Here is a 24,554-nt window from a genome sequence, read left to right as displayed (position 1 = left end):
ACCTTCACTATGAAACATCTGTTAGAACCACCTCTTACCTTCATTATTACGTCTGTTAGAACCACCTCTTACCTTCATTATTACATCTGTTAGAACCACATCTTTACCATTATTATTACATCTGTTAGAACCACCTCTTTACCTTCATTATTACATCTGTTAGAACCACCTCTTTACCTTCATTATTACATCTGTTAGAACCACCTCTTTACCTTCATTATTACATCTGTTAGAACCACCTCTTTACCTTCATTATTACATCTGTTAGAACCACCTCTTTACCTTCATTATTACATCTGTAGAACAACCTCTTTACCTTTATTATTACAATCTTGTTAGAACCACCTCTTTACCTTTATTATTACATCTGTTAGAACCACCTCTTTACCTCAATATGAAACATCTGTTAGAACCACCTCTTTACCTTTATTATTACATCTGTTAGAACCACCTCTTTACCTTCACTATTACATCTGTTAGAACCACCTCTTTACCTTTATTATTACATCTGTTAGAACCACCTCTTTACCTTCATTATTACGTCTGTTAGAACCACCTCTTTACCTTCATTATGAAACATCTGTTAGAACCACCTCTTTACCTTCACTATGAAACATCTGTTAGAACCACCTCTTTACCTTCATTATTACGTCTGTTAGAACCACCTCTTTACCTTCATTAATACGTCTGTTAGAACCTCCTCTTTACCTTCATTATGAAACGTCTGTTAGAACCACCTCTTACCTTTATTATTACATCTGTTAGAACCACCTCTTTACCTTCATTATTACATCTGTTAGAACCACCTCGTTACCTTCATTATTACATCTGTTAGAACCACCTCGTTTACCTTCATTATGAAACATCTGTTAGAACCACCTCTTTACCTTTATTATTACATCTGTTAGAACCACCTCTTTACCTTCACTATGAAACATCTGTTAGAACCACCTCTTTACCTTCATTATTACATCTGTTAGAACCACCCTCTTACCTTCATTAATACATCTGTTAGAACCACCTCTTTACCTTCACTATGAAACATCTGTTAGAACCACCTCTTTACCTTCATTATGAAACATCTGTTAGAACCACCTCTTTACCTTCACTATGAAACATCTGTTAGAACCACCTCTTTACCTTTATTATTACATCTGTTAGAACCACCTCTTTACCTTTATTATTACATATGTTAGAACCACCTCTTTACCTTTATTATTACATCTGTTAGAACCACCTCTTTACCTTTATTATTACATCTGTTAGAACCACCTCTTTACCTTTATTATTACATCTGTTAGAACCACCTCTTTACCTTCATTATTACATCTGTTAGAACCACCTCTTTACCTTCATTATGAACATCTGTTAGAACCACCTCTTACCTTCATTATGAAACATCTGTTAGAACCACCTCTTTACCTTCATTATGAAACATCTGTTAGAACCACCTCTTTACCTTCATTATTACATCTGTTAGAACCACCTCTTTACCTTTATTATTACATCTGTTAGAACCACCTCTTTACCTTTATTATTACATCTGTTAGAACCACCTCTTTACCTTTATTATTACATCTGTTAGAACCACCTCTTTACCTTTATTATTACATCTGTTAGAACCACCTCTTTACCTTTATTATTACATCTGTTAGAACCACCTCTTTACCTTTATTATTACATCTGTTAGAACCACCCTCTTTACCTTCATTATTACATCTGTTAGAACCACCTCTTTACCTTTATTATTACATCTGTTAGAACCACCTCTTTACCTTTATTATTACATCTGTTAGAACCACCTCTTTACCTTCATTATTACATCTGTTAGAACCACCTCTTTACCTTTATTATTACATCTGTTAGAACCACCTCTTTACCTTTATTATTACATCTGTTAGAACCACCTCTTTACCTTCATTATTACATCTGTTAGAACCACCTCTTTACCTTCATTATTACATCTGTTAGAACCTCCTCTTTACCTTCATTATGAAACATCTGTTAGAACCACCTCTTTACCTTCATTATGAAACATCTGTTAGAACCACCTCTTTACCTTCATTATGAAACATCTGTTAGAACCACCTCTTTACCTTCATTATGAAACATCTGTTAGAACCACCTCTTTACCTTCACTATGAAACGATGCTACTGCTTCATTAAAAAGACGGATGAGTTGTGGTTTGTGTGTCTGACAGGAAGTGATCCTCCCAAACCGAACCCGACTCCCAAACCGAACCCGACTCCCAAACCGAACCCGACTCCCAAACCTCCGGTAAGAAACACTTTGTTGGGTCTGAAACTCACCTGACTTCTGCTGTCCAGTCACAGAAGAAAGCTCCTCTCTGATTGGTTCTCCTGGTTCCAGGTGAGAGACGCACAGTTGTTGAAGGAGCTGGGTCCGGGTCAGGTTTAGGTCAGATCAGCGTAATCCAGCAGCTCCTGGATCAGGTACGAGTCTCTGAGTCCAATCAGTTCTGATATGAGAAGCCTGCTCCCCGATTGGTCGATGCTATTGATGTAGTTTTACACCAATTGGTCCGTCTTTGTCCTCATGACCCACCAGGGGGCTGGACCCCTCTTGCTGCAACAGCAATGGCCAACACGCTTTGGCGGTTGCTTTGGTGAACGGTCACCATGACGTACTTCCTGTTTTAGTGCAGCGCGGAGCCGACGTGGGACCAGCAGTCTGGACGGTGAGAGGAACCACATGGCCGAGACCCGAGGTCCACACCGGAACCAGAACCTCCAAGAAACCAGTTTGGAGACGAGTGTTCCGTAGATATGTCTCCGTGGTAACGAGGCTTCTTGGCAATACATTGTATACCGTTGGAAAGCCGGTTCCCCGTCTTTAAGGACCAGCTGAGTATGAGGGTTCCCCCATTAATCATAATGTATGCCGATTTAAAACAGCTTCCATTTTCATGGAAAATTGTGTTCTTTGCCACTGCTCCGAACAAATAGTGTAATATTCTTTTCATCCTTTGATAACTTTTCACTGCTAAGGTCTCTGGATCACACTGCCCGACTAGAATGAATCAGGTTTAATCTCTAGGAGAAGTTTGTTCTTTTACAACTCCCCAAAACGATGAAAATGCAGATATTGAGCATTAACCTAGCGTTTTAAATATTATGAAAAGATTAGTGTACGTTTAGGGATGCCATGTGGACATATGCTACAAATGTTTGTTTTTATTGTTTCCATAGTGAGTTCTTTCATTTGAGGTCCGTCTCCCTGAACGTGCCCGTTGTATTATAAATAAATGTATCAAAGGAAACTTTGCATTATTTTATATTTAATAACAATGAAGTCACAACTAGAGAAACGTGATCAAACTCTCCTCCTCAGGATGAAGAACACTGCTCTGCATGAAGCTGCAGCTCTGGGCTCTGAAGGCCTGAAGGGTGCTCAGGTCTTGCTCAGGTATGAAACATCTAACCTTTTCTTAAATTAGAGAAACTTACCACTGATAGTTGTACTAGTACAAATGTCACAACTACTTCTACCATTGGCAGTACTACCGCTGCATAACACCATCAGTCCAGGCCAAAGGTCAAATACTACTGATACTGCCAATTCAATCAAATGACTTCAGACACTAAACTACCACAAAGAGACTAAACTACCACAAAGAAACACTAAACTACCACAAAGGGAGACTAAACAATCACAAAGAAACACTAAACAATCACAAAGAGAGACTAAACTACCACAAAGAGACTAAACTACCACAAAGAGAGACTAAACAATCACAAAGAGAGACTAAACAATCACAAAGAAACACTAAACAACCACAAAGAGACTAAACAACCACAAAGAGACTAAATAACCACAAAGACAGTAAACTACCACAAAGAAACACTAAACTACCACAAAGAGACTAAACAACCACAAAGAGACACTAAACTACCACAAAGAGACTAAATAACCACAAAGAAACACTAAACTACCACAAAGAGACTAAATAACCACAAAGAGACTAAACAACCACAAAGACAGTAAACTACCACAAAGAAACACTAAACTACCACAAAGAGACTAAACAACCACAAAGAGACTAAATAACCACAAAGACAGTAAACTACCACAAAGAGACTAAATAACCACAAAGAGACTAAACAACCACAAAGAAACACTAAACTACCACAAAGGGAGACTAATCAACAACAAAAAGAAACCGTATAGAAAGTTCTCACGGAACTCGGGTTATAAAATGTTTATCTGGTTTACGAGATTCAGTTAACAAACTGGCCCTGATTGTTGGACACATTATTGCTCCTCCACCTGCTGATGTCACCGAGCCCTCATGACATCACGCTCTCTCACCACTCAGCTGCCGGGCCGGTGTCAGGCGGCGGAACGGCGGCGGTCAGACGGCGTACGACGTGGCGGTGAACTCCGGATGCAACGACATGGTGACTCTGCTGGCAGCTCGGGCCGGACTGGACCTGCTGGGCGAACTGGGAAAACCCAAAGAGAACCGTGATGCTTCCTGACCGCCTCCACTGGTTTCCTCTGGTCCCATCGGGTCCACTGGCTTCCTCTGGTCCACTGGTCCACTGGTTTCCTCTGGTTTCCTCTGGTCCATGCGTTTCCTCTGGTCCATGTGTTGCAACACGAGTAGTCCTTGAACACGAGTAGTCCTTGAACACCATTTCTAATGGAGCCCTTTTTTAAATCTATAAATAAGATTAAATGACGTATTCTGTGATTAAACTCACAGAATACTCGTTTGTATACTTCTAGTATACGTAGTACTCTTACTAATATAATGGTGAACTTGTTAACAGGATACTGAAGCGTGTGAAGGTGTCGCTTCACTGATGTATTTGACAATAAAAACTTATATTGAAAAAACAAATGAGTTCATGTTATTAATTTTTTTTATTTGTTGAAAAGTAGAATTCAGGAACACAAACATCGAGTTCTTTGTGGCTCGAGCTGAACTTCCATCTTGAATCCCGTAGTGGTTTTTTTACCGTCGAGGGCGACGACAACAAACTGGCTGAAGCCGGTTCCTCAAGTTTTATTTTGGGATTCATTTTGGCTTTAATGGAAAAACTAAAGCACGAGACAAGTGAATGAATTTATGAAACCAGTCGAGATTTTCGGAATTATTGTTTGTCAGAATTTCTCGGTTTAATAAAGTTGAATTAGATTTCGACAGTGGTCAGTTGCCACTGCCCAGGTGCCCTCGAGCCAGGCATTGTGCCGTCCAACAGCCGTGAAGTCAGCGCCTCAGTCGCAGGAAGAAGGCGTGGCGGCACTCCGTGCTGTCCACTGGGTAGTTACTTATCGTAGAAGTCCAGGATGTACTCCTCCGACTTGAAGCCAAACTTCTGGTAGAGCAGCATGGCGGCGTTACTGGCCGACACGTGCAGAGTCACGTCTTTCCCCATGCAGGTCTGAGACAGGACGGGGTTCACGTTAATCATCTTTATATGACGCCATGCTTTCTCGTCAACAATTAAGATACCGGCCCCCAGTCGGAGCCGGTCTGTAGCCTCCATACCGGCCCCCAGTCGGAGCCGGTCTGTAGCCTCCATACCGGCCCCCAAGGCGATGCCGGTCTGTAGCCTCCATACCGGCCCCCAAGGCGATGCCGGTCTGTAGCCTCCATACCGGCCCCCAGTCGGAGCCGGTCTGTAGCCTCCATACCGGCCCCCAGGCGGAGCCGGTCTGTAGCCTCCATACCGGCCCCCAAGGCGATGCCGGTCTGTAGCCTCCATACCGGCCCCCAGTCGGAGCCGGTCTGTAGCCTCCATACCGGCCCCCAGGCGGAGCCGGTCTGTAGCCTCCATACCGGCCCCCAGGCGGAGCCGGTCTGTAGCCTCCATACCGGCCCCCAGTCGGAGCCGGTCTGTAGCCTCCATACCGGCCCCCAGTCGGAGCCGGTCTGTAGCCTCCATAACGGCCCCCAGGCGGAGCCGGTCTGTAGCCTCCATACCGGCCCCCAGTCGGAGCCGGTCTGTAGCCCTCCATAACGGCCCCCAGGCGGAGCCGGTCTGTAGCCTCCATACCGGCCCCCAGTCGGAGCCGGTCTGTAGCCTCCATACCGGCCCCCAGTCGGAGCCGGTCTGTAGCCTCCATACCGGCCCCCAGGTGGAGCCTAACCTGAATGAGATGGTAGATCATGAAGGTGCCGATGCCGGCTCTCCTCCACTCGGGATGGACCAGCAGGAAGGAGATATAGGCCTCGTTGTACTTCACGTCAGGAACCATGAAGCCAAAGCCCACCACCACTTTCTTGTAGAGGACCACCACGCTGAAGTCCGGGTACTGCAGGCACTCCGACAGATCGACACCTGGAGGAACCGAAGGTTTAGAGACGGGCTGAATGTAGAACGGATCTGAGAAGAAGAACGTGCATATGATACCTGGCCAGAAGTTATCGTGACACATGGCGTTAACCGAGGGGATGTGGTTGGGGCGGACATAGCAGTAGTCAATGGGGGCATTGGGTTCAGGGGTCCAGTCAGGCTCCTTCCTGTGAGGGTACGCTCGGATCTCATCCAACAACCTCAGCTTCACTGGACGACTCTCGTAATCCCTCCTGAAAGACAAACAGTCCTGTTCTGTGACGACAAAATGAACTCTGCTGAGAACCCTTAAACACCACGAGGATCCAGGCTAGAAGACTCAGATGAGAACCCTTAAACACCACAAGGATTCAGGCTAGAGGACTCGGATGAGAACCCTTAAACACCACAAGGATCCAGGCTAGAGGACTCGGATGAGAACCCTTAAACACCACGAGTATACAGGCTAGAGGACTCGGATGAGAACCCATTACCTGATGAAGGGCTTCAGGGTGCGGGAGGTGTACGGACTCTTGATGCTCCGGTCTGAACTGGTCTCTGCTCCCATCAGCCGGCGCCAGAAGGACACAGAAAGCTGCTCGGTTCCTCTCCTGCTGGAGAGGTTGTTCTGCACAAGAACACAAACGCTATCAGTGGTTCTGGGTTCTTGAGGCCAGAACCAGCTGTTTACGGTGTTATTTAAACATGTTACTGTGGCTCCAGTATTTTAAATAAGCTCAGACCGACTGCTGAGGAATTAATGTTTTAATAGCATCTATCATTAATTAGTTCTTGAGTCTTTTATAGTCTTACGTTCTTTGGAACCAGCATGAAAGTTCCACTCGGGTAACACAATGGATTCTTAAACACTCCACTTGGGATTAATAGATCACGCTCATGAACTACGTCAGGACGCGTTCATGAACTACGTCAGGACGCGCTCATGAACTACGTCAGGACGCGTTCATGAACTACGTCAGGTCGCGCTCATGAACTACGTCAGGACGCGTTCATGAACTACGTCAGGTCGCGCTCATGAACTACCTCAGGACACGCTCATGAACTACGTCAGGTCGCGCTCATGAACTACCTCAGGACGCGCTCATGAACTACATCAGGACGCGCTCATGAACTACGTCAGGACGCGTTCATGAACTACATCAGGACGCGCTCATGAACTACGTCAGGACGCGCTCATGAACTACGTCAGGACGCGCTCACGAACTACGTCAGGACGCGCTCACGAACTACGTCAGGACGCGCTCACGGACTACGTCAGGACAGTCATGAACTACGTCAGGACGCGTTCATGAACTACGTCAGGACGCGCTCATGAACTACGTCAGGACAGTCATGAACTACGTCAGGACGCGCTCATGAACTACGTCAGGACGCGCTCATGAACTACGTCAGGACAGTCATGAACTACGTCAGGACGCGTTCATGAACTACGTCAGGACGCGTTCATGAACTACGTCAGGACGCGCTCATGAACTACGTCAGGACGCGCTCATGAACTACGTCAGGATGCGCTCATGAACTACGTCAGGACGCGCTCATGAACTACGTCAGGACAGTCATGAACTACGTCAGGACGCGTTCATGAACTACGTCAGGACAGTCATGAACTACGTCAGGACACGTTCATGAACCACGTCAGGCCAGTCATGAACTACGTCAGGACGCGCTCATGAACTACGTCAAGGACAGTCATGAACTACGTCAGGACGCGTTCATGAACTACGTCAGGACGCGTTCATGAACTACGTCAGGACGCGCTCATGAACTACGTCAGGACGCGTTCATGAACTACGTCAGGTCGCGCTCATGAACTACGTCAGGACGCGTTCATGAACTACGTCAGGTCGCGCTCATGAACTACCTCAGGACACGCTCATGAACTACGTCAGGTCGCGCTCATGAACTACCTCAGGACGCGCTCATGAACTACATCAGGACGCGCTCATGAACTACGTCAGGACGCGTTCATGAACTACATCAGGACGCGCTCATGAACTACGTCAGGACGCGCTCATGAACTACGTCAGGACGCGCTCACGAACTACGTCAGGACGCGCTCACGAACTACGTCAGGACGCGCTCACGGACTACGTCAGGACAGTCATGAACTACGTCAGGACGCGTTCATGAACTACGTCAGGACGCGCTCATGAACTACGTCAGGACAGTCATGAACTACGTCAGGACGCGCTCATGAACTACGTCAGGACGCGCTCATGAACTACGTCAGGACAGTCATGAACTACGTCAGGACGCGTTCATGAACTACGTCAGGACGCGTTCATGAACTACGTCAGGACGCGCTCATGAACTACGTCAGGACGCGCTCATGAACTACGTCAGGATGCGCTCATGAACTACGTCAGGATGCGCTCATGAACTACGTCAGGACAGTCATGAACTACGTCAGGACGCGTTCATGAACTACGTCAGGACAGTCATGAACTACGTCAGGACACGTTCATGAACCACGTCAGGCCAGTCATGAACTACGTCAGGACGCGCTCATGAACTACGTCAAGGACAGTCATGAACTACGTCAGGACGCGTTCATGAACTACGTCAGGACGCGTTCATGAACTACGTCAGGACGCGTTCATGAACTACGTCAGGACGCGCTCATGAACTACGTCAGGACGCGTTCATGAACTACCTCAGGACGCGCTCATGAACTACGTCAGGACGCGCTCATGAACTACGTCAGGACAGTCATGAACTACGTCAGGACGCGCTCATGAACTACGTCAGGACAGTCATGAACTACGTCAGGACGCGTTCATGAACTACGTCAGGACAGTCATGAACTACGTCAGGACGCGTTCATGAACCACGTCAGGCCAGTCATGAACTACGTCAGGACGCGCTCATGAACTACGTCAGGACGCGCTCATGAACTACGTCAGGACGCGCTCATGAACTACGTCAGGACGCGTTCATGAACTACGTCAGGACAGTCATGAACTACGTCAGGACGCGTTCATGAACCACGTCAGGCCAGTCATGAACTACGTCAGGACGCGCTCATGAATTACGTCAGGACACGCTCATGAAGTCGTTACCGACCAGCTCCAACCACTTCCAGGATGCATGATGGGTACCTGGAACCGATCCAGAATCCGCAGCTCCTGGCTGGTGGTGCAGTATTTCCCCACGACGGCCCCCTGCACCAGCGCCCCCACCCCCTGGGAGCCGTAGAGCCCTCCCACCAGGCTGAGGGTAGCACTGACGGCCCGGTCCACGTCCAGCAGGGGGAGCCCTCTCTGCCTCTTGGCCTGGCGCACCAGCAGCTTCCTGTGGAGGCGCCTGGCCTGCGGCGTGACGGCCAAGGCCAGCGAGCAGGCGTCCAGCCGCCGCAGCAGCATCCTCTCCTCGTACAGGCTGAGCGAGGTGAAGCGGGGAGTCTGGGAGACGCCGCCGTCGGCTTTCTCGGTATGAGTTATCCTCCTCCGCTCCGCCCCCCCCGCACCAACACCTCCGCCCGCGGACAGTGACGCCCCTTCGCCGCGTCCCACCTGCTCCTCAAAGTCACCGGCGCGCTCGAGTCCTTCGTCTTCCTCGCTGTCGGCTTCACATTTGATGTGCGGCGGCGCCGGCCGGAGCTTCTTGCGGGCGGCGAGGCTGGAGCGAGGAGGAGGGACGTACTCCATCCCGGGGTCGATCATGCCCTCCGTCTCCATCTCCTCGTCGTCTGGAGGAGCAGACGTCACGTCAATCGACTCGGATGCATTTAAAAAGAACGAGCCGAACGCCAACTCACCGTGGAACAGCGCCTGTGGCGGCATGGCGTCCGGGATCAGGTCCGCCTCCGACAACAGGCTGGGCGTCGCCGAATGAGACGCCGGCGTCCCCGGAGCAGAGAAGTCCGGCGAAGGCGACGGCGACGGGCTGGTGAGCGGCGTTCGGTCCGATGAGCTGAGGGAAGAGAAATCTATGACCTCTCCTTTCTCCAGGACGAGGTCGGGCCGGCGCCCGGCGCTCCCCCCGCGGCCGCCTCCCAGTTTGACCGGCGTGGAGGAGGCGCTGCGGTCCGCGTAGCCCGCCGCCTCCTTCTGAGCACGCCGGATGTCCTTGGCCTCTTGTGTACGACAGCGCTTCTCCTTCAGCTGGATGGCGTTCTCCACCGGGTTCCTGGCGCCGCGCTTCCTCAGCCCCTCCACGGTGATGATCGGGTCCACGGCAGGTTTAGAGGCTGCGGGTGAGAATCTCAGGTGAGAGTCCATTCTGCCACATTTTGACCGAGTCCTGCTGGAGCGCCAGTTACCTTTCACCTTGGTGGTGGATTTATCCGCCTCCGGCCGCAGAGTCGGCGGTCTGTTCTGGACCAGTTTCCACCAGCCCGGCTCTCCAAACTCCTGCGCTCCAGACCGGAAGAAGGTGGGACTGCCGACCGACAGGCAGCCGGCCACCGTGCTCCACCACGTGGAGGTCTTCTTCCTGCAGAGGTCAACAGGTCAAACACTGCAACAGGAAACTCATCTTCTGGCCCAGCAGTGTCTCCAACTGAGGAACCAGGTGCTGCCTCCACAAATCAATTCTGTATTAAAAACTATTGATATTAATCGCCCGTCTCAAAAGCATTATTAAAAGATCCTAAAACTAGAACTGTACAGCGGACCACTTCTGAGCGGTTCCTGGAAAGACCTTCGCTGAGTTTACGGTTTAGAGGCAACGAGTCTATTCTGTGGTCACATGACTAATACAGTTCACTGAAAGCAGGATGAATATGACGTTTATAGAAGCATCAATGAAGGTTAGAGACCTTGTTCCCAGCAGGAAGTTCCAGTGTCGACCAATGAAAGCACAGATGTCCTCTTTCCATCTGAAGTAGCCCTGGCGGCCCGTCCCCTCCAGAGACAGGTTGTACATGGCCAACATCACCACCTGACACACAGCGGCACAGGCTTAATGACCACAGGTGTGTGTGTGTGTGCTGTTATGATGGGATGGTAGTTTACCTGCTGCCAGGTGAGTCTCATCCTCTCAAAGCTCTCCTTTCCGTCTTCCGAGCAGTCACAGCAGATGAATTTGAAGAAGTTGTCTCCTTTCAGGTAGCTGGGCTGCTCACCTCTGAGCTGAGCTGAGACACACACATTTAATATCATCTTTCTGCCCCTAGTGGACACCAGGAGAATAACAGGTATTATCTCTATAATACAGTAGTAATGCCCCCAGTGGACATCAGGAGAACAACATGTATTATCTCTATAATACAGTATTAATGCCCCCAGTGGACATCAGGAGAACAACATGTATTATCTCTATAATACAGTATTAATGCCCCCAGTGGACATCAGGAGAACAACATGTATTATCTCATAATACAGTATTAATGCCCCTAGTGGACATCAGGAGAACAACATGTATTATCTCAGAATACAGTATTAATGCCCCTAGTGGACATCAGGAGAACAACATGTATTATCTCATAATACAGTATTAATGCCCCTAGTGGACACCAGGAGAACAACATGTATTATCTCTATAATACAGTATTAATGCCCCCAGTGGACATCAGGAGAACAACATGTATTATCTCTATAATACAGTATTAATGCCCCTAGTGGACATCAGGAGAACAACATGTATTATCTCTATAATACAGTATTAATGCCCCCAGTGGACATCAGGAGAACAACATGTATTATCTCTATAATACAGTATTAATGCCCCTAGTGGACATCAGGAGAACAACATGTATTATCTCTATAATACAGAGTTAATGCCCCTAGTGGACACCAGGAGAACAACATGTATTATCTCTATAATACAGTATTGATGCCCCTAGTGGACATCAGGAGAACAACATGTATTATCTCTATAATACAGAGTTAATGCCCCTAGTGGACACCAGGAGAACAACATGTATTATCTCTATAATACAGTATTGATGCCCCTAGTGGACACCAGGAGAACAACATGTATTATCTCTATAATACAGTATTAATGCCCCCAGTGGACATCAGGAGAACAACATGTATTATCTCTATAATACAGTATTAATGCCCCTAGTGGACATCAGGAGAACAACATGTATTATCTCTATAATACAGTATTAATGCCCCTAGTGGACATCAGGAGAACAACATGTATTATCTCTATAATACAGTATTAATGCCCCTAGTGGACACCAGGAGAACAACATGTATTATCTCTATAATACAGTATTAATGCCCCTAGTGGACATCAGGAGAACAACATGTATTATCTCTATAATACAGTATTAATGCCCCTAGTGGACACCAGGAGAACAACATGTATTATCTCTATAATACAGTATTAATGCCCCAGTGGACATCAGGAGAACAACATGTATTATCTCTATAATACAGTATTAATGCCCCCAGTGGACATCAGGAGAACAACAGGTATTATCTCTAAAGGAACATTAGACAGGTGAAGGTTCCTCACCTGCAGGGACCCACTTGTGGCAGCGGTCGCAGTAGAAGGACATGTCCTCACAGGCCCAGCCTCCGTCGGCCTCCTCGCCCACGTCGCTGGTCAGAGAGTCTCCGCTCTGGTCATGCGACAGATCCACGGAGCCCTGGTCCTCAGACTCCACGATCAGCAGCGTCTCCCCCTCCACCTCCCCCCTCCTCCAGGCCCCTCTGAGGCTGAGGTGCAGGCCGCCTCGTCCTCCCCTCCCCCCAGCTGCTCGCTGCTGCTGTCCATCACACCTGTACAGGTAAACGTCAGGGAGTCGCTTCTGAACCCTCAATCAGGACTCGATTGAAAGTAAATAATAGAGAACTCCAAGTACAATGTTGAGGTACTTGTACATAAGTGAATACTTGTTGTCCACTACATCACAACATGTATCTGATAATAGTTACTACATTACATTACATGTCATTTAACTGACGCTTTTATCCAAAGTTAAACTACAAACTAGTTTGGCTTTACAGATTAAGACTTCATATAATCATCTTAATACATGTTGATGCATTATTAAGTAGTATTTATCCTAATTAAGTATTTAATATGAGCTGCAACATAAAAGTGATGATCACATTAATCCAATAACGGATGTATTATTCTGCCTGTGTTTATGCAAATACTTTAGTACTTTTACCAAAGCAACATTTTACTTGAAGCGGTGTTCAATGAGGTCATTCATTGTCCCGGCGAGTGACCAGGTGTGTTACCTGTCTCAGTGCTCCTGTGGGCGTTGCCGCTCCTCCTCCAGCTGTGAGGTCAGAGCCCTCTGCTCCTCCAGGAGGCGCAGATTGTCCTTCTTCCTCTGCAGCCGCTCCAGATCCCTGAGGACGCCTTCGTGGAGCCGCTGGAGGTCAAACATACCAAGGTCAACACACACATTTTATATATATATATATATACACCGACACCAGCAGGAGGCAGCACTACTGACCGACACCAGCAGGGGGCAGCACTACTGACCGACACCAGCAGGGGGCAGCACTACTGACCGACACCAGCAGGGGGCAGCACTACTGACCGACACCAGCAGGGGGCAGCACTACTGACCGACACCAGCAGGGGGCAGCACTACTGACCGACACCAGGGACGTGACGACCGCCTCCACGGGTCACACTTGGTAATACGTCACAGGCTAGCTGTGAGCGTGCATGGTCCACTTACATTGAAGTCTCGCACCGGAAACACACTTTATTTTGAAAGACGGTACCGGATGTTGTGACTCGCTGTTGTCTGCATCAACGTTTCCCACTGTAGCTTTATTTAACGTTAACTATCTAGTTTCTCTGTTTACGGTTTAAACACCGGCAGCTGCTCAATGAAGAGCTCCGGTAACTTCCGGTGACCTCCGCAGCTAACCCTTAGCCCGGTTCGGCCCGGTTCGGCCCGGGTCACCCGTCTCACCTGTCGGTCCCAGGACTGCTTGAGGTGAACAGCAGCCACGGTGCTCAGAGTCAGAACCACAGAAACTCCCAGAACCACTTTAGAGACCGTCGACATCCCGTTAATCAGCTCCCGTTAGCTTAGCATCCCGTTAGCCAGCTGCTAACTGGTCCCCTCGCGCTCTTCTTCTGCTGCTTTATGACGGCTTCTTCTTCTTCTGCTGCTTTATTACGGCTGGAGGAAGTACTCTAATTACAAGTAAAAATACATAGAAAAGTACTATCATCAAAATAAAGTACCAACATTAACTATTAATTCTGAATAATAATATCTATGATATCATTGTGTTATAATTATTGATGCATTAATGTGTTCATCGCCCCTTAATTGAAATTATAAAAAAATTAAATGTATTCTTGATTTTCTTTTACTACTTATATATAATATAATATAATGTAATATAATATAACAAATACTCAACATTTGATTCATAAAACAATACAAATGTTATATATTAAATTAAACCTCAACCTTTGTCAAATGTGTAGTTTTAGGAGAACTACATCTCCCATGAGGCTGCCTATGTTTAATGTGACGTCATGCCGACTGGCCAATGAGGAGCTTCGCTACCGGCGGGGGGGCGTGGCTTCTGGTCCCGTTCAGAGAAAGTGCCACGACTCTGCAGCCTGACAGACCCCGAAGAGGTGAGGACTCCTTTACACCACATAGAACCTAAAGTACACACAGTACCTCAAAGTACACGCAGTACAACTAGAAGTACACAGAGAAGACTTGAAGTTTTAAGGTCAGAGAGGCAGGATGTTTTAAAGATGTTTTTTCTGCTTTTAAAACTGCAGGTTTCAAATTTGTTAAAGTATTTCAAGTAAATATAAAATATAGATAAAATGTTAAGAATGTTTTTATTTTATTTCAACTCTTATTTTGGTTTCAAGAGAGAAAGAAGAATCTGAACTGAGTTACATAACAAAGTGTGTTTGTGTGTGTGTTTGTGTGTGTGTGTTTCTGTGTTTCTGGATGTGTGTGTGTGTGTTTTTGTGTTTTATGTGTGTGTGTGTTTTTGTGTTTTATGTGTGTGTGTGTGTGCGTGTTTCTGTGTTTTTGTGTGAGTGTGTGTCTACGTGTGTGTGTGTGTGCGTGTGTGTGTTTCTATGTGAGTGTGTGTGTGTGTGTGTGTGTGTGTGTGTGAGAGAGAGTGTGTGTTTCTGTGTGAGTGTGTGTGTTTTTGTGTGAGCGTGTGTCTACATGTGTGTGCGTGTGTGTGTTTCTGTGTGAGTGTGTGTGTGTGTGTGTGTGTGTGAGAGAGAGAGTGTGTGTTTCTGTGTTTCTGTGTGAGTGTGTATGTGTGTGTGTGTGTGTGTGTTTTTGTGTGAGCGTGTGTCTACATGTGTGAGTGTGTGTGTTTCTGTGTTTTTGTGTGAGTGTGTGTGTGTGTGTGTGTGTGTGTGTGTGTGTCTGTGTGTGAGTGTGTGTGTGTGTGTCTGTGTTGACGGTACGGGTTTATTGTGTACTCTCTGTGTCGCTGTGTACTCCGAGACGTTGTACTGAATGTGTACTTTATTACTTTCTTTTTTAGTATATTTTGACGACTCAGCAGAATCGTCTGTGATGAAATATTATATTGAAATACACTTTTAAATATTCAGAAGGTCAAATGTCATCTTTAGCCCAAGGAATCTGAATCTGAAAGTATAAATAAATAGTTGTAGTATAAAGTATCTTACCTAAAGTACTGAAGTAAAAGTGTACTACTTAGTAAATGTACTCACACTGTTTATTAATCTATTGATTTCTTTATTGATTAATCGTCAACAAGTTGAGGTTTGAGAACTGATCAATAGTTTACTAATCCAGAGATCAATAAAAAACAGTTCAATAATCAACAAATCCGTCTCTTATTGATCTCGTATGTTTCTTTCATCTTTCAGGGTTTTCAGTTTTAAAGACAAAACAATTCATCAATAAATTCATCAGCAGATTAATTATTGGTAGCTGTAATCGATCAATCAACCGATTGGAGAGCGGCTCGGCGTCCTCGAGGAAACACGAGATATTTAATACAAACAATAAATCTGTTACGCGTCATTAATCATTGTTTAACAGTGACCTTTGACCTCCAGATAAAACCCATATGTTTGTATTGGAGGGACTTCTGCTTCGTTCAGAGAAGTTTGTTTGTTTGTGTTGATTTATGAAGCTCATTATTATGTTTATTAAATATCTTGAATTAGTGTGAAGTCTCGCTGGATATCACTGAATATCACCTTCCTGTGATGTCACCGTTCTGCGATGTCACGTTCTGCGATGTCACGTTCTGTGATTTCACCGTTCTGTGATGTCAACGTTCTGCGATGTCACGTTCTGTGATTTCACCGTTCTGTGATGTCACGTTCTGCGATGTCACCGTTCTGCGATGTCACGTTTTGCGATGTCACGTTCTGCGATGTCACCGTTCTGCGATGTCACCGTTCTGCGATGTCACGTTCTGTGATTTCACCGTTCTGCGATGTCACGTTTTGCGATGTCACGTTCTGCGATGTCACCGTTCTGCGATGTCACGTTCTGCGATGTCACGTTCTGCGATGTCACGTTCTGCGATGTCACGTTCTGTGATGTCACCGTTCTGTGATGTCACCGTTCTGTGACGTCACCGTTCTGCGGTGTCACTGTTTGTCCTGATGGGGGCGCTACAGGAACATTTTCTGGCGGTCCAGATCTCCGCGGTTCGTCTTCTGGAGAGCAGGAAGCCGATCAGGACGTGTTGTTGTGAACTAAAGTCTTGTCTTCTCCCTCCAGACTTCCTTTCCTTCACTCTGATCCGTCATGGATATCTCGGACCCTCAGACACTCGGCTTCATGGTCTTTGGAGGATTCATGTTCCTCTCGGCGGTGGGCATCGCTCTGGTCTCCACGCTCTCCATGAAGGAGACGTCGTACGAGGAGGCGCTCGCCAAACAGCGCCGCAAGCTTGTCCAAGTGCCGCCGCAGAGAGCGGAGAAGAAGAAGAAGGACAAGACCCTGGAGAAGAAGAACAAAGCCAGGAAGAAGGAGGATCGGCCCGACAACAAGCTCTCAGAACTAGGCGGCGACGGCGGCGAGGAGCCGGAGGTGGCGGCTAGTCCCGAGCCAGAATCTGAGCAAGAACCTGCTACCACCCCCGAACCCAAACCAACACCTGATCCAGAACCCAACGTGGTTGCCGCCGCCCCCGTCGAGTGGCCTCTGGCCCCCTCACCAAAGGAGAGGAAGAAGAAGAAGACAGCCAAGGTGGAGCCAGCTGCTGTGGTGGAAACGGCTGCTCAGGAAGTTCTGCTCATGGCCATGGCGCCGGTGGTGAACGTCGGCACTGAAGTCACCAAAGAACATTCTGCTACTAAAACTGAAGACCCCAAAGAGACGGCGAGCAAGAAGAAGCCCAAGAACAAAGCTGAGCCAGGTGAGTGAACGAAGAACAGGAAGTCTGCTGTTAAATAACGTGATGTTTAAAACAGAACACTGAGGGTTTTGTCCGGGTTCTTTTGTCAGTGACCGACTCCTTCCCGATGCTGCCGTACGGCGAGCTGCTCGCCGCCGTGTCGAACACGACGCTCAGCCACGACCAGATGCACAAACTCACGGAGGTCCTGAACCAGAAGGCCGGTGTTCGTCACGACTCCTGGCAGCTGGTAGATAAACACAACCAAGACAGAACATGAGCTGCTTATCATTTACCGTTAGCTTGTTAGATGCTCGCTCAGTCACCAGCTCAATCAATACAGTCAGAAACCATTCGAAAGATAACGATCCACCAAAGTCTAGTATTCAAGGTGAATTTGGTGAACGCCCAGTTTTAACGTAGAACCAGCAGTCTTTAATACTGACTGTGCAACCTGTGTTATTATCCAGGTACTGATGCAACATCCCTTTGGAAAGCTAAGATTCTGGTGATTTTATTTCAAGATGCGATCACAACAGCAGGGGAAATCAACGCCTCTGTCAGACAACAACAAACAAACAAACGATCCCCTATGAAGCCTCTTAGTAATCCACAGATCGATAACATTCAGACAAAAAAGGTCTTGTTACAAAGGTCCAGACGCTTTGATGCCTTGGATTGGCGTTTTAGGCTAAATTTAAAGGAGTGGGATCTGATCCAGCGGTGAAGTTGAGTCTGTGTTTGACAGGCCAGTCAGAAAGGAGATCCGCTGTCCAGTCTGAAGAAACAGCTGGAGGAGAAGGAGAAGCTGCTGACCAGCGAGCAGGAGAGCGCCGCCAACGCCAAGAGCCGCCTCCGAGAGCTCAGCAAGGTGAGGCGGGACGCCTTCTGGGGCGGAAATCATGTGATCGCTGCAAGATTTACTCCTTCAGTTCTGTCAAGATGACAAGAATTCTACCAAACAAGTAGCAAGACACCCGAGAATATCTTGCTCCTCTAAAGGGGCACCGAGACACAACAACATAGAAGTAAATGTTCCAGATGGAATTAGACACTTCTTAAAAAGTATCTGAAACAAGGTAACAGACTCCATTTTATAAGACTGAACAGTATTCCAGACAAAGAACTGTGAATCCGCATTGGAAACAGCTCCACCGTTTTATTAGGTTTATTAAGTATTATGTATTAAGTATTATGTATTAACCAGAAAAAAAAGTTGCATTCTCTCTACTGACCACCAGGGGGCGACTCCTCTGGTTGTATAGAAGTCTATGCTTCATGTGTTAAAGCTGCATTCTCTCCCCTGACCACCAGGGGGCGACTCCTCTGGTTGTATAGAAGTCTATGCTTCATGTGTTAAAGCTGCATTCTCTCCCCTGACCACCAGGGGGTGACTCCTCTGGTTGTATAGAAGTCTATGCTTCATGTTTTAAAGCTGAATTCTCTCTGCTGACCACCATGGGGTGACTCCTCTGGTTGTATAGAAGTCTATGCTTCATGTGTTAAAGCTGCATTCTCTCTCCTGACCACCAGGGGGTGACTCCTCTGGTTGTATAGAAGTTCATGCTTCATGTTTTAAAGCTGAATTCTCTCTGCTGACCACCATGGGGCGACTCCTCTGGTTGTATAGAAGTCTATGCTTCAAGTGTTAAAGCTGCATTCTCTCTCCTGACCACCAGGGGGTGACTCCTCTGGTTGTATAGAAGTTCATGCTTCATGTTTTAAAGCTGAATTCTCTCTACTGACCACCATGGGGCGACTCCTCTGGTTGTATAGAAGTCTATGCTTCATGTGTTAAAGCTGCATTCTCACTCCTGACCACCAGGGGGCGACTCCTCTGGTTGTATAGAAGTCCATGCTTCATGTTTTAAAGCTGAATTCTCTCTGCTGACCACCATGGGGCGACTCCTCTGGTTGTATAAAAGTCTATGCTTCATGTGTTAAAGCTGCATTCTCTCTCCTGACCACCAGGGGGCGACTACTCTGGTTGTATAGAAGTCTATGCTTCATGTGTTAAAGCTGCATTCTCTCTCCTGACCACCAGGGGGCGACTCCTCTGGTTGTATAGAAGTCTATATAAATGACTCTACTTCTCTTGATGTATTCCCTCAGTAAACATTGTAAACATTAGTTTTTGGTCTCAATCTCTAGTTTCAAGTCTTCTTCAATACAGAATGATGTTCATTGAGTAAATGATGGTCATTTAGAGTCAAACAGACCATAAAGCAGGGGATGATTTAGGGCGGGGCTTCAAGGTGATTGACTGGACAAAACACAGAAATGAAGGCTTCAAAACGTCCCCATGACTACCTTCACGTCTTAGTGATAACATGTTGGATTCAGAGTGTTTCCTTTTTCAGGAACTCGGTGCAGAGAAATCCAAGACGGCGTCTTTGGATGCCCGTTCGAAGGCGGAGCTCAGCGCTCACGTTCAGAAGGTCGATGCCATTCGGGCCACAATGGAGACGGCTAACCAGGAACACCTGAGACAAACCCAGCAGCTCAACCAGAAGGTATGATTTAACAAAGTTGGAGTTGTGAAGTCTCAAAACGTTGTGGGCAAGTCTAAGTCAAGTCTTAAGTCCTTGGAGGTAGTTCTGGGTCATGAATAAATAATGATAATAATAATAATGCATTTTATTTGTAAAGCACTTTTCATTCAAAAAGAATCTCAGACTGCTAAAGAGACAGTCTTGAGCCAAGGTCTTAAGTCCTCTACGAGACATTTGAGTCAAGTCTCCAGTCCTTGAGGGCAGGTCCACAAGTCTCCAATCCTTCAAAGCAAGTTTCAATTCAAGTCTCAAGTCCTCGTGAGAAATTCTGCTTCAAATCTTAAAACCTTGAGAGCAGGTCCAAGTCAAGTCTGTCTAAATTAAAGTCCTTGGAGGTAATTCTGGGTCACATCACAGGTAAGAGCAAATTACAAGTCTTGAGGAGAAATCTCGAACCTTGTTGAAGCAAAATTCTAATCGAGTCTGATGTCCTTGAGGGCAAATCTAAGTCAAGTCTGATCTTGTAAAAATAAGGTCTTAAGTCCTTGAAGACGTGTCCATTTCAGGTCCCTGAATGCTGAAATCACTTTCAAAGCTGTTTTCATGGTGAATTTAAGTCTCAGCTTTTGAGTTCTGGTGGACTACATGTTAGCTGTTGTCTGTTGAACTGCAACAGATCGGGAGTCTGCAGGAGCAGCTGGAGAACGGTCCCAACGCTCAGCTGGCCCGACTGCAGCAGGAGAACTCCATCCTCCGAGACGCCCTGAACCAGGCGACCAGCCAGGCTGAGAGCAGGTAGGTTGGCAAGTTCTCAAAAGACTGACTCAGAGTAAATGTAATTGAACCCATATCCCAGTCCCGCTCTAACTGAACGCCCCCTGTAGACAGAATGCAGAGCTGGCCCGTCTCAGGCATGACTGTGTCCGTCTGGGTCGGGAGTTGACCGAGCGTACCAACAACCTGCAGGCCGTCGAGGAGCGCAGGAAGAGCCTGGAGGCCAAGATGGCTGCCGCAGAGCAAGAACTGTCCCAATCCCAGGTCAGAAACACAGAACTGTAACAACGATAAGTCGGTGGTGCTGCTGTCAACAGGAAGTGACCCATTTCCTATTTGTGCAGCTGCTCCGTGACGACACCGAGCGTGCTCTGAAGCAGCTAGAGGAGGTGCGTTTGGAGCTGAAGGTGTCGCAGCAGGAGGCCGCTGCCATTAGCGGTGAGTGTTTCCGTTAGCATGGAGCAAATACAGAGCTTTTGGTTTCAGCAGTGCTAACTGAAGCTAACCAGTCCTGTAGAAAGTGAACAGAGGACATTTGATATTACTGTGAGCGCGATGTGGTCCTCAGCGTCTGGTAGTTGTGTTAACAGCTAACTGCAGACTTTCTCACCAGATCAATAGAGACCAGGAAATATCACAACAAGTAAAACATTCCTTCAGCTCACAGCTGTCTGAGTCTCCATCACGTACAAATGTCTCTGTAGTATATAACGGGACTCTGGTCTTCCTGCTGTTCACACCACAGAGCTCAAGGGGGCGCTGGAGTCCAGAGACACCGAACTACAGGAGCTCAAGGTCCAGCTGGAGAACCAGCCTGCTGTCCAGGTAATGCCTGTCACCTTTAAACTATTGCTTTGATTGATTTACTTTGATGATAACAATTTATATACATATAATGTTAGATGAAATACAAATGAAATGTGGTTCATCATTCAGGATGAATTGTAATAACTTTATAACTACACATTAATTTGTTAGAACACATTCAATCAGCTGTTTACTGATCATTGGCTAATGTTAGCATGCTAACATGCTAAGCTAAGATGAGTTTACAGCGGCGACCTGTTTGTGTCTGCAGGTGGACGGGTCATCTGAAGTGGATCAGCTGAAGCTTTGGTAACTCTTCTGATCCCTGAACCAAGAACCAAGATACTGTCCACACAACCTTTGTTTTACAAAATAACTTGTGTCCTAAACTGCCTTCAGGACACATCAAACATCTTCCTGACTTCCTGTGTGACTCGCTGTTTGACTTCTTGTGTGACTTCCTGTTTGGCTTCCTGTTTGACTTCCTGTTTGGCTTCCTGTTTGACTTCCTGTGTGACTTCCTGTTTGACTTCTTGTTTGACTTCTTGTTTGACTTCATGTTTGACTTCCTGTTTGACTTCCTGTGTGACTTCCTGTCAGCGTGCAGCTCAGAGACGACACGGTCGTTGGTTTGCAGGCGGAGCTCACTCAGCTGAGGGCGGAGCTACAGCTGCTGACATCATCAGCATCGCAGAGGTCAGAGACCCAAACGTTTATATTCAGAGTCCTCCCTCACAGAAGAAGAACTGCAGCTCAACACACTCTCTTGTTTCTTTGTGTTCTCAGACTGAAGGGACAGGAAGTGGAAGCAGCAGCAGGTGCCGAGACGCAGAAAGCCGTACGTTTGAATTCACAGAACAAACATCACATTCACCCGTCTGTATCGTCTAGTTTACAAATACTTTGTGGGGTTACGGGTTATATTCAAGACAGACGAGTTCACAAAGACTTACCTTTGTGGGGTTACGGGTTATATTCAAGACAGACGAGTTCACAAAGACTTACCTTTGTGGGGTTACGGGTTATATTCAAGACAGACGAGTTCACAAAGACTTACCTTTGTGGGGTTACGGGTTATATTCAAGACAGACGACTTCACAAAGACTTACCTTTGTGGGGTTACGGGTTATATTCAAGACAGACGACTTCACAAAGACTTACCTTTGTGGGGTTACGGGTTATATTCAAGACAGACGAGTTCACAAAGACTTACCTTTGTGGGGTTACGGGTTATATTCAAGACAGACGACTTCACAAAGACTTACCTTTGTGGGGTTACGGGTTATATTCAAGACAGACGACTTCACAAAGACTTACCTTTGTGGGGTTACGGGTTATATTCAAGATAGACGAGTTCACAAAGACTTACCTTTGTGGGGTTACGGGTTATATTCAAGACAGACGAGTTCACAAAGACTTACCTTTGTGGGGTTACGGGTTATATTCAAGACAGACGACTTCACAAAGACTTACCTTTGTGGGGTTACGGGTTATATTCAAGATAGACGAGTTCACAAAGACTTACCTTTGTGGGGTTACGGGTTATATTCAAGATAGACGAGTTCACAAAGACTTACCTTTGTGGGGTTACGGGTTATATTCAAGACAGACGACTTCACAAAGACTTACCTTTGTGGGGTTACGGGTTATATTCAAGACAGACGAGTTCACAAAGACTTACCTTTGTGGGGTTACGGGTTATATTCAAGATAGACGAGTTCACAAAGACTTACCTTTGTGGGGTTACGGGTTATATTCAAGATAGACGAGTTCACAAAGACTTACCTTTGTGGGGTTACGGGTTATATTCAAGACAGACGAGTTCACAAAGACTTACCTTTGTGGGGTTACGGGTTATATTCAAGACAGACGACTTCACAAAGACTTACCTTTGTGGGGTTACGGGTTATATTCAAGACAGACGACTTCACAAAGACTTACCTTTGTGGGGTTACGGGTTATATTCAAGACAGACGACTTCACAAAGACTTACCTTTGTGGGGTTACGGGTTATATTCAAGACAGACGACTTCACAAAGACTTACCTTTGTGGGGTTACGGGTTATATTCAAGACAGACGAGTTCACAAAGACTTACCTTTGTGGGGTTACGGGTTATATTCAAGACAGACGACTTCACAAAGACTTACCTTTGTGGGGTTACGGGTTATATTCAAGACAGACGACTTCACAAAGACTTACCTTTGTGGGGTTACGGGTTATATTCAAGATAGACGAGTTCACAAAGACTTACCTTTGTGGGGTTACGGGTTATATTCAAGACAGACGAGTTCACAAAGACTTACCTTTGTGGGGTTACGGGTTATATTCAAGACAGACGACTTCACAAAGACTTACCTTTGTGGGGTTACGGGTTATATTCAAGATAGACGAGTTCACAAAGACTTACCTTTGTGGGGTTACGGGTTATATTCAAGATAGACGAGTTCACAAAGACTTACCTTTGTGGGGTTACGGGTTATATTCAAGACAGACGACTTCACAAAGACTTACCTTTGTGGGGTTACGGGTTATATTCAAGACAGACGAGTTCACAAAGACTTACCTTTGTGGGGTTACGGGTTATATTCAAGATAGACGAGTTCACAAAGACTTACCTTTGTGGGGTTATGGGTTATATTCAAGATAGACGAGTTCACAAAGACTTACCTTTGTGGGGTTACGGGTTATATTCAAGATAGACGAGTTCACAAAGACTTACCTTTGTGGGGTTATGGGTTATATTCAAGATAGACGAGTTCAGGACTGCATGCTCACGTTAGTTTAAGTTAAGATTTAGCAGCTGAGAAGTGAAGAACCTTAAACATAAACATGGTCTCTGTAAAACAGGTACTTTTTTCTTCTGTTAATATCTGTTGTCATGACATCAGATAACATGTGTAACGTAT

General features: G+C 46.4%; 4 protein-coding genes across 8 annotated transcripts in view; 2 read left to right on the top strand and 2 right to left on the bottom strand.

Annotated features, from left to right (window-relative positions):
- The window catches only part of dzank1 (double zinc ribbon and ankyrin repeat domains 1), a 54,820-nt gene extending 50,012 nt beyond the window's left edge, over positions 1-4,808 (top strand). The window contains 5 exon segments of the mRNA XM_034542288.1: positions 2,202-2,278; positions 2,372-2,454; positions 2,570-2,798; positions 3,353-3,427; positions 4,338-4,808. The gene's annotated coding sequence lies outside the window, so the exon portion shown is untranslated.
- A 57-nt stretch (positions 4,809-4,865) lies between these two features.
- kat14 (lysine acetyltransferase 14) lies at positions 4,866-12,993 on the bottom strand. The gene is given in 12 exon segments (XM_034542039.1): positions 4,866-5,294; positions 5,296-5,409; positions 6,119-6,309; positions 6,382-6,557; positions 6,798-6,931; positions 9,423-10,012; positions 10,082-10,513; positions 10,586-10,758; positions 11,084-11,205; positions 11,280-11,401; positions 12,733-12,922; positions 12,925-12,993. Coding segments are annotated over 12 exon segments (2,373 nt in total). The 3' UTR covers positions 4,866-5,234.
- On the bottom strand, positions 12,875-14,365 carry LOC117736650 (protein PET117 homolog, mitochondrial). The gene is made up of 3 exons (XM_034542163.1): positions 14,162-14,365; positions 13,467-13,603; positions 12,875-12,998 (listed from the first exon to the last, which is right to left on the bottom strand). The coding sequence occupies exons 1-2, from the start codon at positions 14,255-14,257 to the stop codon at positions 13,472-13,474; spliced, it is 228 nt and encodes a 75-aa protein (XP_034398054.1). The 5' UTR covers positions 14,258-14,365; the 3' UTR covers positions 12,875-12,998; positions 13,467-13,471.
- Positions 14,366-14,765: 400 nt separating this feature from the next.
- Positions 14,766-24,554, top strand: part of rrbp1b (ribosome binding protein 1b) — a 31,699-nt gene continuing 21,910 nt past the window's right edge. For 4 of the 5 annotated variants that reach the window (XM_034541579.1, XM_034541748.1, XM_034541832.1 and 1 more), the window contains exons 1-12: positions 14,766-14,844; positions 16,955-17,594; positions 17,684-17,823; positions 18,322-18,444; positions 19,934-20,086; positions 20,742-20,860; positions 20,950-21,103; positions 21,184-21,277; positions 21,585-21,664; positions 21,918-21,955; positions 22,247-22,342; positions 22,433-22,484. In XM_034541579.1, the coding sequence (XP_034397470.1) occupies positions 16,982-17,594; positions 17,684-17,823; positions 18,322-18,444; positions 19,934-20,086; positions 20,742-20,860; positions 20,950-21,103; positions 21,184-21,277; positions 21,585-21,664; positions 21,918-21,955; positions 22,247-22,342; positions 22,433-22,484 (1,662 nt within the window). In that variant the 5' untranslated portion in view covers positions 14,766-14,844; positions 16,955-16,981. Of the gene's footprint in view, positions 14,946-16,954; positions 17,595-17,683; positions 17,824-18,321; positions 18,445-19,933; positions 20,087-20,741; positions 20,861-20,949; positions 21,104-21,183; positions 21,278-21,584; positions 21,665-21,917; positions 21,956-22,246; positions 22,343-22,432; positions 22,485-24,554 lie in introns of all 5 variants that reach the window. The other variant, XM_034541666.1, reaches the window with a different exon arrangement.

This window comes from Cyclopterus lumpus, chromosome 1 (genome assembly GCF_009769545.1).
Source record: "Cyclopterus lumpus isolate fCycLum1 chromosome 1, fCycLum1.pri, whole genome shotgun sequence".
Lineage (NCBI taxonomy): Eukaryota > Metazoa > Chordata > Actinopteri > Perciformes > Cyclopteridae > Cyclopterus > Cyclopterus lumpus.
Note: the sequence above shows the minus strand (reverse complement) of the source record. Positions and strands in the feature narration are given on the sequence as shown.